This window comes from Lagopus muta, chromosome 5, assembly GCF_023343835.1.
Source record: "Lagopus muta isolate bLagMut1 chromosome 5, bLagMut1 primary, whole genome shotgun sequence".
Taxonomy (NCBI): Eukaryota; Metazoa; Chordata; class Aves; order Galliformes; family Phasianidae; genus Lagopus; species Lagopus muta.
Genome location: NC_064437.1, coordinates 9,141,761 through 9,156,092, shown reverse-complemented (window position 1 = coordinate 9,156,092; position 14,332 = coordinate 9,141,761). Strand labels below are relative to the sequence as shown.

At 41.6% G+C, this 14,332-nt stretch overlaps 2 protein-coding genes across 2 annotated transcripts in view; one reads left to right on the top strand and one right to left on the bottom strand.

Moving 5' to 3' along the window:
* Positions 1-14,332, top strand: part of AKR1A1 (aldo-keto reductase family 1 member A1) — a 357,612-nt gene that overhangs the window by 75,440 nt on the left and 267,840 nt on the right. The window lies entirely within an intron of this gene.
* Positions 1-14,332, bottom strand: part of EIF2B3 (eukaryotic translation initiation factor 2B subunit gamma) — a 92,175-nt gene that overhangs the window by 66,289 nt on the left and 11,554 nt on the right. The window contains exons 4-5 of the mRNA XM_048944993.1: positions 7,769-7,928; positions 2,764-2,875 (exon numbers count right to left, since the gene is read on the bottom strand). Of these exons, the coding sequence (XP_048800950.1) occupies positions 2,764-2,875; positions 7,769-7,928 (272 nt within the window). The remainder of the gene's footprint in view (positions 1-2,763; positions 2,876-7,768; positions 7,929-14,332) is intronic.

Sequence of the window (14,332 nt, the reverse complement as noted above, 5' to 3'; positions counted from 1 at the left end):
GAGCAAATAAATATTTAATACTCAACAGGTACTCAAGAGAATGTGTATTTTCCCCTGTCCCTCCTCACCAGCTGCTCTTTTATGGCAGGAAAGTGAAGAGCGTGAAATCCAATGATAGGAAGAAGGCAAAGGTCAGGAAAAAGGTTTTTCTTCAAGGATTTAAATTAGTGTTCTACAGCTTTGGATGTTTTGTCAACAGGACTTCCCTCCTGTGAGAAGGGGAAACCAAAGGTCCTTTGAACCACTTCTGTACGGGATCTAGATCTTTACCAGTGACAAGAGTCTTAGCTTTAAAGAAAATCTCATCCTCTCTCTTCCCAGTCCTTCCACCACTCCTCTCCCTGCTCCTTAAAAGCAAGGAGGGGTGGAAGAGTAAAACAAAACAAAATGAAAAGGATCTGAAAAGCAAACCAGGCACTGACGGAGTTCTAGAGTTCATGTAACAAGACCACCACAACCCTTCAAAGAGACCATTAAAAGCAAAACAAACAAAAGCAATACCCTCAAGATGTCTATTGTATTTTACAGAGGAATGAATTGAGTGCACTGGAAATTCTCCCATCTTGCCACAACGTCTGTTATTTCATTAAAACAAAGTCCAGAGATCAAGAAACGGCCAACATGGTAGCTGAAAGTCAGTCACATCAAGTGATCCATGAAGACAAACGAGATCGGGCTTGCTCTTTTTTTCTCCTTGCTTTACTATGATGTTTAAAAAAAGACTTCAAAGATAGTTTTAAGCATTGCCTTTGTTTCTCACATGAGAAAGCCAGAGCTTGAGCAGGTCTAGACAACACGGTGGTTAAAACTTCATTATCTGCCAACACTTTGTCTTCCTAGAGCTCCCACAGTTGTTGCTACCCTGGAATTGCCTCACCAGAAAATATCTGAGGATATCCATATAGTATTTTTCTTCCCTCAGAACTTCTCCAAGATGGCAGCTGTAGAACAGAGCACATGCTAGCACCCACAGCACAGCACCCACAACAGGCAGTTTCAGAGGGGAGCAACATCAGAGGCTCTGCCAAGTAGGTCGTGGCCCAATGATTTCAAGCTACCAGGTTGTTTGAGATGTTATCCTTTGAATCTTAACACAAAATCAAGGTCTTGGCTACTTCTATACTTCGCCTGAGAATTTTCACAGTATGTGCCTATATTTTATTTTCATGTAACTTTTTTCTAAACTTACCACATCTTCTCTCCTTGTGCTTCTGGACTATCATCTGTGAGTTTCACCTGGAGGATGGTTAACACTTTGCATTATATTTACATATGCACAGCTATCAAAGCTAACTAAGACAGAGATACAGATTTTATCGCATCCACTTATCATCAACATTACATTTACCAGATCCCAAACTGCCACACCGAAGAAGGTCTGCTGAAGACAACGTAACAGAACAGGTGTTCCTGAAGGCAAAGTTTGGCTTGCAGGATAAAGCCTGATTAATTTAGCTATAGGGCAACAGGAATGAAAAACCTCTGCTGAGATGAACCTGTAAAATCAGAGGTCAGCTAAGCTCACATGTGTTACAGCAATTTCTGGGTTGCTACTGCTAGAAAGCCATAAAGAAAAGCCTAAGTAGATAAAACATTCCTCCCTCGCTCAGAATAGACCCATGAGTGTTTGTTTATTCAAAACTACAGAATGCAACAGTGTTGAATTTCCTGCACTGTGCAGATAAGTGCCATGTATGAACAGAACACACACCTGCAGCTCAATCCTTGTCATGTCCAAGAAAAAACAAAATAGCAGAGAGACACTGAGGAATCCTGGGACAGACTCTTTCCATCACAGCAGTTAACGTGGCTCTCTCTTGGCCACCATCATCAAGGGTAATCCTTCAATTTTGGCAGAAGAGGAGTCATTTTTCCATGGGCACATAGCATCCCCCTCGCATCTGGTAGCAGGATGTTAAAGGAAAGATTACACCTAGCAGTGAATTGTTGAAGCCCAAATATTTCATATGGCCTACAGCGTACACCAGAGGCATTTTCACAGGAGAGATTATCTGGGAGCAGACCCCAGATGTCTGTATCCTTGACTTACAAGGTCCACATGGACGAATTTTCAGCTCTTAGATGGCTGCCCCACAGGTGTCTAATCTCAGAGGTGAAAGCCTGACTGTCAGCCTGGGACAGACTACAAAGGCTGGCCTCTGAAGGAGCCAGCAGAGCTTTCCACAGAAGATGTCAGACACCATGCATCTTAGAGAGCTAAAGTCGCCGTATAGAAGAGTATAGAGAGCAACAAACCATCCCTCATTTCTCTAATAATGGATATGAATTATACTGCACAGGAACCTCAGCTAAATCTGACATCTTTAATAAATTTATCCCAATCCTCAGTGCAATTTAATGCTGGACATAACACAGATTTTCTAATGAATCTTTTTAGGGCTGGAAATGCAGCTGAAGTTTTGTGCCTTATATGCAGAAAGAGTTTCATGAAATCCTGAGAGCCCTTCTCAGATTCTCTGAATTTTGGTCTATCACTTCTGAATAGCAGAATCTAAATCCCACCTGAGCTCTGTCACAGCACTGGATTCATTTCACGGACAGTTGTTTTTTCATCCATATGCTTACCCTGGAATTTTTCACAACAAAGGTACTGGACAAGCTTATTAACTGGTTGTAGTGCTGTAACAAGTAATAAGGTATTGTTCACTCCCTATTCCAAAAGGTCGTCTTCCTCCTCCCATCTGAACCTTTCCTTAAGAGTGAAGTAGGAACATTCCCAGTTCTGTTTCTATTACAGCTTACTTCTGCAGGATGGATCTTTTAATGACAAGTTCTTCATCTAGGTCAGCTTCATTAGCCATGAAGAGCAATCTTTTTCCCGTGTCATCCACTCCAATGAAGTCCCGCTGCTCCACTGAAGTTAAAATAAACAAACAAACAATCATTATTGAACCCTGTCTTAATGTAGGCTGGACAGACAAACGGATCACCAACCACCCTTGAAATATAAAACACCAGGTTTCAGACTCACACAGAAAATCAGTGGATGCACAATAAATGTTAAAAAATTATTATTTTTATTAATTTTTTTACTTCTTTTCAGACAGAGTAGCTGATATACATCTATTCTGACACTGGAAACACTTTCCTTTCTGCATCTTTCTTATGGAGATGCCAAATACAGGTCATGACATGCAACACTCTGTATTGAGCTATGAAGAAACTGTGCTTTCCTTCTCTTTCTGTCTTTGAAATGCTACCTGAATTTACACAACAAGTCCACAGGAATCAGAGAGCTCTTCAAAATCCAACTTCTTCCTCCTCATCTTAAATCAAACCACATTAGAATTCAGTAGTCTGGAGAGGATTATGATTTCAGGTAAGATGTTTGCAACTGATCCGCAACTTAAGATTTCTATTTCTGTCTGTATTTATCTGAAACCACACACACAGATATAAAGGTAGGTTGTGAAACTTGTGTTTCCAAGAAGGTCTTCTGTTTATAAAACGGCCACGCAAGAGACTACTGAATTGTTACCTGCACTGCCAGGGCAATTCCCGTCAGCTGCAACCACTGACAGCACATCGACTGTGACTTATTTTCGAATGGTTTTCTACAGCTTCTGAATAACAGTGGTGGAGCTTATCCCCACCTGGCCCAAACTGCATTTTTAACTCCATTTTCACCAGTTCAACCCTGTCCCTTGTTTTCTTATTTTCTCCTTCAGAGTTACCATAGTAATAACCGCTATCAAAATGAAGTCAAATCAACACAGATGTTGGAAGCTGTCCTACGGGCAGCCTTTGATCCAAGTGATCAAGCAAGCCCTCTTCTCAGAACTCAATCACATAGCAAAGAAGTTCAAAAGTAGGCCTGAACACGCAACACTGGCAAATCAAGTGCCATCAAGGATAAAACTCATTTGATGCAGAACATCAGAAATAAGCCTTCAAAGCCATCCTCATTTTAAGGAGAGCAATGAAGTTAGAGAGCAAGGGTAGCACTGCTACAACAAGTGTTTAGCAACACTTGTAATTTAGAAAAGACAACGTTTATTGCTAAGATCTATTAGCTAGAGATAGAAGAGCCCTTCACACTGGCAGTGCTCAGTAAGGAAAGACAAAGGGAAGAATGAACACATAACTAGCTTACTGAATCCCTGGGAGGGAAGAATGAGAAAAATGTTAAACCTGCACTGACGTTAACTAAAAACATGGTTTAAAGTATTAAAAAAAAAAGAACACAGGATGTGTTTTGCCTCTTCCTGGTAGTTAAATAAGGATTTGACACAGTATTGCAATTTGTTAATTACACTAAAAATTAGATCCCATCAATTTTGAGGGTTTTAATGACCTAATGAAATCACAATATCACAAGAGAATAGAAATGAAGTAATTCAGTAAAGAGCAGAAAGTTTTCAGTCTGGTTTTCTAAAGCGCTTTTTAATCACATAATTAATTGAGATTTGGGAAAAATACACCTTTGTTAAAGATTCAGAATCTCCACCCTTTCAATTAAGGGAAGAGGATTCACACGACGCAGCCTGCAAGACCACCAAGAGGTCTTCTGGCAAACACAGAGAATACCAGTGACGACATGCCTGCTGCTTTCAAGACAAGAAAAACAAGCAGGAGAGTCACCAACCCCATCTCTTCTGCCTTCCTTGATACACAGGAAAGTTCACCCTCTTTTTCCCCCACCCCACAAACCCTTGCACATCACCTTTAAGCACATGGCCCCGTTCCAGGTGCAAGAGCTCCTGACACATTTTGTTTATTTGGGTTAGCACCCTTCCCTAACATTCTTTTTTTTTTCTATGCCTCTTATTAATCAATTCTGAAAGCCAATGAGACAATTATAATCAACAGATGATCCTCTTAGTGTGCAGAAGCCAACAAACTTCTTCCTGTAACGTGCACCTGAATTACATCAAGCACTGCAGTGAACTATCAGTATCAATTTATGACTGATTAATACTGTGATTCCTGATACTTTAAAAACTGTTCCTTTATCACACATCTTCCACGTTTAATAATATCCTACAAGTAAGGACTCTGCATCAGGTTCTGAGACATGGTTCCTTCTCAAAAGTTTAATGAATTTGTAGGAAAAGAAACAATAAATAAAGTCAGAAATATATTTAGTGGCTTATTTCCCAATAATAACACTTCACAGTACAGTACAGTACAGGTACACAGAACCGTGTATGTGCCATGAATCAGAGAAGAAGCTAATAGTGCCACATCCTATGAAAGACTGCCTTCCACTTCCACACAAATATCCAGCCTTCAGCTGCCGATGAGCTTTCTTAAATGCTCATTGTTTGGAATGAAACTTCTAACATCAGGTGCCTGCCTGCAGAGCAGGAAAGCTTCAGTGAAAACAGCTTCAGTGAAAACTGCTTCTAATGTTAAATTAAAAATAAAAGAGTGGTTAACCTAAGCTTAAACAGTTGGGTGGCAATTGTCTTGAGAAGCTCTGGTATTCCAGCTCCTCAGGAGGAAATACGACATTCCTAAGTGCTGCTGATTTGTGTCTCAGGAGCGTACCTTCTACCATCTCACTCCACAGTATATCTTTGAAAAACATGCACTTTCACACATTTTCAAGTCCTCTATTTTTTTTTGCAAAAAAATTCCATATACTTTATTCTTAAGGAAAAGCTGTTTTGAAGGCTCAGTTCCTAGACCTGATCAAATATCAGGTGCCACCTGAAGTCTTCTGTACCACCAAGAGGTGCACAAACAGGGCATACAAGCCACAGGAGGCTCCACAGCCACGCTTGATCTGCTGTGGTTTTGCAACCTATTTTTTTGATATAAAAAAATAATGTAAAAAGCTCACAAGGGGGAGGGGAAAGAAAAGCATAGAAAAAGGGATTCTACAAGTTAGGCTGGAAGGAGGAGAAAGCAGTTCCTGAGCACTAGTGGAGACAGGAACTGGGAAAGAACAACGGACCACAGATAAATGAAGGATGCTGATGGGAGAAGTCAGAAGAGAACTAAGGGGATGGGACTATTGGTGAAAGGAGATGAGAGTAAGATATGAGAAAGAGAAGCTGGACTCTTGACAGGGATCCTGAAAGGCAAGACTAAGCAAAGAGACTGACTAGGATAAGCAGGGGAGGTAGGCAGTGGCAAGAAGCCAGCATGGAAAGACAGGGATAAGTTAGGACAATAGTGACAGCAATAGGATTCACTCAATCAAATAGAATGAAAGGCAGGAGGGTTCTGTACTCCCTAAAATATACCATCCCTATCCAGAGACTAGAGAAGAAACCAAAATTCTCCAGTCTCACCACTCCCCTGCTGCTAGAAAAAGACTGGAAAAGGCCTAGTAGGGTCTGTGTCTCATCTGAGGCAGTTCACACACAGAGAAAACAACTTACTAGTGTTATCCATGACAGCTCGAGTAGCTGTGAGTGGGAGACCTTTACATCTAGCTCCCACAGATAAACACTGTGGGTGTTAAAATGCTTCCACATGATGGAATTTCAGTGTTTTCAAGTTCAGCCTTTTACAAGACCTGAGAAATCATACACAACATTTAACAGTAATGCAGGAGGAGTACTGCTGCAAAGTCAAACACACAGACATGCAAAAATAAGTAAATTAAGAAAGCATGTGCGACTCAGTGTGTTTATACTTGCTAAGTCTTCAGAGGATCTTGTTTATCCTCATATACCTCATCACCCCTGCCCTGCATGCTCAGTTGAGCTTCCTGGGCTAATGATGTTTAACCATAGATCCATACATTTATATCTTCTGACCACTCAGCTTCACAATTTAGTAATTCTCTCGACAGTGTTTTATGTGCCATTCTCACTATGACTGCCTTTAAAAGACAAGGGCGTTTAGAGCCGCCTAAGAGTCCAAGTCCAAAATGCTCTCAGCCTTGTTATCCTTGTATTTTGCTCCAGAAAATCTTTGTCCAAGCAGCTTTCTTTTAAAAACACATTTCCTCCACTTTCAGACACACACGTAGTCCAACTGCTGGCTTGCGTTTCACTCCTCTCAAACAGTTTGAAGCTGTGCTTTCTTATTTGTATTACCGTAATGCCTCTGAGCTTTAATCACAGACTAGGGCCCACTAACCTGGCAGTAATCAAGCTTCAGCAATTTAGCAGATATCATTAAAAGAAAATGAGAGGTACGGTATGGAAACAACCATATGGTATTTAGTACTTTTAGCACATAAGTAAAACAGGGATAATAACCCTGCCCTGCCTTACAGCACTGTTGTGAGAATAGATACATTACAGATTACATGAGATATTATGGTAAGAGGGACCAGATAATGATCTAACCAAATCCTTGAAATCAGTGGGAGTTTTGCCTTGTGAAAGGCTCCTGGATGTGATCTCAGAATAATTCGCTACATACGACGAGAGTGGAGAATTTCTAGAAGTATTTGCTGTCCATTTAACACTGGTCCCTGCAGTCAATGGTAAAATTCCCAGCTACAATCTGACTGATGTAGAGTGCTCTTGAAGAAATGCTTTTAATGCTCATATGTAGCAAAAATTTACGGTTTGGTCCAAAACTCACTGAAGTCACCTGGAGCTTTTCCCTTAGCTCTTGTGAGCTTTGGACCTCGGCCTGCACGATTACACCACTGTAATACTTAATTCTGAGCTGGAAAAAAAATAAGTCACACCCCCACCAGGGAATCTGAGGAAAAACAAGGTATCTTACCTTTTTATTCCTTTCACTTTCTGATTGATTAATATACATATCATAGATATATAATATGTACCAAAAGATAGTGCTCTCATTATTATTACTCTATATACTCTTATCTACATACCGGGTTTTTTTTTCCCTTTCTGTCCTGGGGCCAATTCTGTGGGTTCATGAGCTTTCTTCATCAACATGGAGAGAGTAGCATCGTGTGTCCGAAACAGATCCACAACTTTATATAAATCGACATCTGTGATCAGATCGCAGCTCAATACCAAAACGTCAGTCTGCCAAGGAAGAAAGAAAAAGGAAACCCTCAGAAATACAAATGACCACATATGGATCAGCATTTGATGACTTGGCTCCAGGTCGTAGAGAATGTGAGCATGAAAATTGCCATCATCAGCCCCTAGCAGGAGGAACTGGGAAACAGTACCCACGGATTTCAAGACTGCCATGGAAATCTGCTGCATTTACGATCACTACTTCCAGTTGCATAATGATGTAGAAAAGAAAGCTTCCTGAAGAAATCTTTTTAGCTGACTTTGCATCTGGCTACAAATCACTGGAAAAGATATTTAAACTATGTTATTTTATCAGGAAAAAAAATCAAAGACTACGTAGGATGTGATTTACTCGGTAATTGCAGTGTGATGGTGGGCTCAGTTTAGAAACACACTTCCTAAAAGCAGCAATATCCCATATAAAAAACAACAAGGAAGCTTGGTTCTATTTAATAACAGGCTCGTATTTAATTTTGATCTCAAAGGATTCCAAAGCGCCGTACAAAGTAATTAAGGGAAGTGCTGCACATATCACAGAAATGCAGTCACACAGTAGTGAGGCGTATCAGCTTCGTTAAGCACGCAGGCTGTCGAGGCACTCTGACTAAAATCCCTCACTTCAAAAACATTTTCTACATTTCCCATGGGCTGCAGAACACGCTGCCAAAAATCTACTAGTTTGGCAATTATCTTCATTTAAATTAATCCTAATACAGCATCTCAGCAGTACGACCTACAAATAACCAGCAAGTCTCTGCTTTATTTTTTGTTAATGAATAACCTTTTTTGTTAATGACAGCGTTTCTTTCTCGACATCACTGTTTTCACTTTGAGTGCTACCATTCACTATGGTAAGCTTCCTTGCACAGGAGAACATGGCACCCGACTTTCATCTTTTATAAAGGGCATTAGCAAAGACTTGCTGCAATCACAGTTGCTCTCTTCATAAAGGATCAAGTTCTGCCTTACAAACTATCTCATATTAGGAGATTCTGCACGGTAGGTGAAGATAAAGGAGGTCTGGTATTTCCATTATTTGACAGGTTCTCCTACAAATGCTAGGCAGCTTCACATGTTTACCAATAAGTCACTGGAATTCGTTGTGTCACAAACTATGGGAGCTGCTGATTTGGCATGCTGCACAGAAGGTCAAGCTCTTTGGTTTTCATTTGCTTTCCCCCTCCCTCACTGAGTAACACCTGGACGCTTTACAACAAGCAGTAATATTCAGGTTAAGAAACTTCACACATTCAAAACCTAACTTGTATCTCCCCTTTTAATATATTTGCAAAATATGTATTCTATATTATGGTTTTGCCCAAGAGAAGTGTTTTAATTATCACTTCTCTAAAACAAGCAACACACACACATTGGAACAAAATCCAACCAACCACAAATGCAAGCTGCCTAGCATCCTGGAAACAGACCTGCATTGACATCCCTGGGTGTACAAAGAAAGGAAAATAGATCTGACTTGCTGTAGAAGGATATCTTCCATTTTATACCTGTACATTGTGGAGAAGCATATACTGAACAACCTGAAAAATCCTACAAAAACGTTCAGATATTGCATTTTTACACAAGCATGAATGAGTTACAATACCTTCAGAAGAGGTCAAAATGTATGTGAGAGCCATTGAAAGAGACCCACGCTTTTCAAACTCAGTTTGCAGAGGGAATAGCTCTCTGCCTCCAGATCTAAATGCATCCACTCTAACGGTGTAAAAAAGGAATAATAATATAAGAGACGTTCAGAGGCACATCGATGGATGTACTTTAAGGAGTTGGACTTGTAAGGCAAATTTTATAATTGTTTCACAATCTACCAAATGCTCGAATCTGTCACTGCAGCAAAATCCCAACAAGCGCTTCATAGCTGCGAACAGGCTCCTGTTTCTTTTCTCCTCACTATAGGACAAGCTTTTTGCAAAAACTGAATGCAAGACCCCTGAGGAGCATACGGGAACAGAACCACCAAATGTCTGGTTGCCATCTGTTCTACCCATTTACTCTCCCAATATGTAAATAAACGTCAGTGAGCACAGGGACCAGTGAAACACACAGTTGCTCTGTAAAGCCCACATTTCTGCCTCTCCTCCTGATGAGCAGAGCAGCGGCCTCAGAAGCATGCTGAGAATACACCATGAAAGGCTCTTTTGGGACTTGACAGCCTCCCCCTTGAAACACCACCACCCTCATAAATAAAGCCCTCACTGTCTAATGGATGCACTTTTTTCCAGTGTACAACTCCTGAACGAATAAACTAATGGCTGAATGAAAAAATAAACTATCCTAGAACCCTAGCAGAAGTGTGTGTTTTTCTTTACTTTCTTTCTTCTACGCCCACCCTGAAAAAATAAATGGTGGAGCTTGTGGTTTTTTTTAACTATCAGCTTCTATCCATACCATATAAGTACGGTGCACCTTCCCAATGCCCTGCTGATACAAAGAGGTATGTGCTCACCGCCTGCTCTCCTGTGCTAACAAAGGGGGATGTGAACATACTTGACTTCATGAATTATGCAAACACCTCAGTACACACACATACACACATCCCTTAATGAAATACATCTCACGATGATTACATCAACCCTCAACTATTATACAAACAGACGATAAGAATCAACATGAGCTGATTAAAAAAAGCAGCAAGTCCACACCCCGAGCAGAACCACTGCAGAGGAAGAATAAGGCACACACAGATCTTTACTAACTGCGCTCTGCCACTTGTTACAACCTGGGGGGAGGACAAAGCAGCGCTCTTAAATCAAGAAGGACCGTCTGACGGACGGGGCATGAAAGCAATGCTTGAAATTTCTGTCATGTTTCAGATCTGCCAACGTTGATAGGTAACCTCTTGTTTACTACTGATTTATTCAGGTTTGCACTTCATGCACTCAAGGTCGGAATTCAGACTCGGCATCCAATCAATAGAGAGGAACGAGCTCCTGCAGGGGTCATTCCATCCCACCCACGATGTGAGCTGCGAGGTGCTTTACCACCCAGCCCTGGTGCCCCTGGTAGGAGCCCCGGGCCCAGCTCAGCCCACACTGCACACTCTGCTCAGTCAGTAAGCAACCTGGAGCTCAGCTCTGCCTTCTTAACACTGGGTAATGGCACAGCACTGTCAGGAGTGCCCAGAATGCGAGGTGAGATAGCTTACGGACTGGGCCTAACATAAAACATCAAGAGAGTCACATAAAACAGAGCAAAGCTGTGCAGAGAAAGAACTCGGAGCCAACGTGTCAACAATTATACAAAGCCCAGCACAATATGGAACATCGACACAAAAACAAAACCAAAAGGCAGAATGTTTCAAGAGCTCAGTTCAAGATGACCGATTTAAAAATAGAAAACATGCTTTCAATGGAGCTAATTCATACCACAGATCAAAAGATGGATGCAATTATATGCTGTAATATACAGCACAAATAAAAAGCCTTGGACTTTCTCACACCCTGCATACAAAGGCAGCATGAAAAACGTTTATGTTCAGTTATGATTGCTGGACCCCTTCTGTTCAAACAGGAGATATCAGGGTTACCACAGCTAGCTGGCAGCAAATGCTGACTTTTTAAATGGTATTCACTCTGCCTTTTCTGTCAAGTATAGACAAGGGCAGGACCTTGTAGCCTCAACTGCTGAGGCCTCAAAAACTGCAGACTAGAAAAATGAGGAAACATGTGTTGCAAGGAAATCTCTAATTTGAACAAAATCAGCCTCAAGAAAAAGAGGAAAACAAATGTCAGATTGCATTATAAACAGAAAAGAAGCAAAGTATCCGCAAAGCAGTGGAACCACATTCTAACAGAACCAAACATGGACAAAGCACTGAAGTCAAATGCTAGCAGCTTCCAATTGCACAGTGTTATATGTCGAAGTTTTGACAGGAGAAGAAGAAAATAAAGAGATTAGATAGACTTTGTGCCTGCGCTCAGCCTAAGTTAACACACGCACAGAGAACTCTGCATCATTTCCTGTGGTGTTCACCATACAGCAAGCGGGAGAGGAACGAGTTATAATTACTGCTGGAATCGAGACTGAGAATTCTCAACACAATAGCCTGGAACTTCACCCATATGTTGCAGTAACAGTGGGGTTTGTGTGTAATGCTTTTATTATTCTAAAGACTGGAAAGGGAAAGAACAGTTTGGCTGTGGGCAAACATTTTGATTGCTTGTTAGCACGCTCCCAGGCAAAGCCAGGGGTACCTCGGAGCAATTGCATTACTCACCGCTCTTCAGATCAGAAAACGCACATCCAAGGCTTCAGAGAATCCCTTTTTATCTCAGCCTCCATTAAGAGTCCTCCAATTTCCACACCTGTGACCTCTTTGAAGCTCTATGGCTGCTCCTGTAACTGGAGCAGGGAACCTCTTTTCTTTTTTTTATTTGGATGTCTGTAGGATCTTGTTAAGCACCAACAGAAATGACCGCCTTTGGCTGGGAATTCCCACTCTGCTTTTGTAATGCCCTTGATAGCAAGATTCAGAAGAAAAGCATGATTTAGTGCTTTCTTAACAGACATGAAGTGTTTCCCTTCAGCACACTCACCCTACAACAGCAAGCTTGCTGCAGGCTAGCACCTTCCTAACTCTGCTAAAGACATGGAGCAGGGGAAGCACAGCATCCTTCAGCCTGAAATCCAGCAGTAATCTCTCCTCAGAAAAAGAAGGAATAAAGCTTTTTTTTTTTTCTTTGAAAGATGGTGGTAAGGTGGAAGAGGCTTTAAAGAGGGAAAAAAAAAACCAACAAAAACAACCAACACAAAAACAAGCCACACCAAAACCAAAAATAAACATAAAATAAAAACCAATTTGGGAGCCAAGGGAGTCTCTTCTTGTTTCTTGGATGGCCCTGAATTCATCAGGTGAGGATATCTTAAGGCAATGTGAATGCCTTCACACACACAACCTGTCAGCATCACTGTTTATCTTCTCAAAGAAAGCTGGAAGAAAGATGCCAGGAGCTGGGGAGGAGACATAACCCCAGTCCTATCACATGGCTCATCCTATGCATTATATCAGATGGGATCTTACAACAAAAACACCCATTTTACGTTATCTTTGCATCTCAAGAGCTACCATCCAAAATCAATATTTTTTAATTTACATATATATAAGGTAGGAACAGGAAAGATATTCAAGCCCTCGAGGCATCCTGTCTCCTCCCAGGAGGAAGTCTCCTTCTCTGTTGCTGAAACTGACACGTGGGGTGGAAAAGGGTAATTTACAGTTATCAGGAACCAAAAGCAGAAGTTTAGAGATGAACGCAAGTTCATGAGCTTATTAAGAATGTTTTCAAAGCAGGACTTTGATACTGTGATGCTTACTGAACAGCACACCTTCTGGTCTAGGTGCAAGCTTTGCAATCTGTCTTTCCTTTGGTTCCATGCATTGCAGTTTTGAGTAGTCAAAAAATCATTTTCCCCACTTCCTCCTCCAACCATGTTACCTTTCTTCACTGGTTCCCCTTTTCTGTCACACCAAGCAAAAATTGTTTGCCTTTTTTTTTTTTAATAACTTATTCCTTCCATCACCAGTCATTTACCAAGCATACTTCTGCCTTAGATCAACAGAGGATGCCAGCTCTACTACCTGCATTCTCTAAAGGAGAAGATTTTATGCTCAGCAAAGCTGTCCATTACACCTCAGACACATGCCATATTCACCTGCAGGCTATCACAGCATTTGTCATGGAAATCTTTTGTTAGAAGTCTGCTATCATTGTACCTGCAGAGATCTGGCCATCATCAGATCAGTGTGCATGACTGACACAAAATTTGAGCTCATTTGCTGGAGGGCAGGTATCCTCTCCTGTGTCTATGTCCAAAATCCAAGTGTGCACAGAAAAGATTGGTTTTCCCCATCTAAAACAAGGCATCCAGAACACGTGCACTGTAACTCACGAGAACCACATGCTGAAGCTCAGGGAAACATCCCAAAAGCCAGGCCCCGAATTCACCAGTTCACAGAGGGTGAGCCTGGCAAGCCGACTTCTCCCCTGGCTCAACGTATTGCACTAACAGATCCCTTCTTCCCAGGCAGGAGCACTCCAGAAAGAAATGGCACTCTCCTCATCGCTCGCGTTCCTGGAAGGAAGGTTTCCAGGACTACCTGGCCGGCAGCACGACCAGACCTGCTGTGCGGCTGCTCTTGGACTCTGCCTCCCACAGACAGAAAGGAGAACGCCGCAGCCGGGCTCCCATCTCAGCGGCGCAGCAGGCTTGCTGCCAAAGCCCAGAGCTCAAGCCCAGGCTTAACGCTTAATGCGAGCAGAGCCTTAGGCAGTCAGGTGCTGTAGTCACACAAACAATAATAATAAAAAGTAGTCCTAATGGAGCTCAACTGGCTCAAGTTATTGAAGAGAAAGATGGCCTTTGCCCACAGCCCGCAATTACCCAAACAG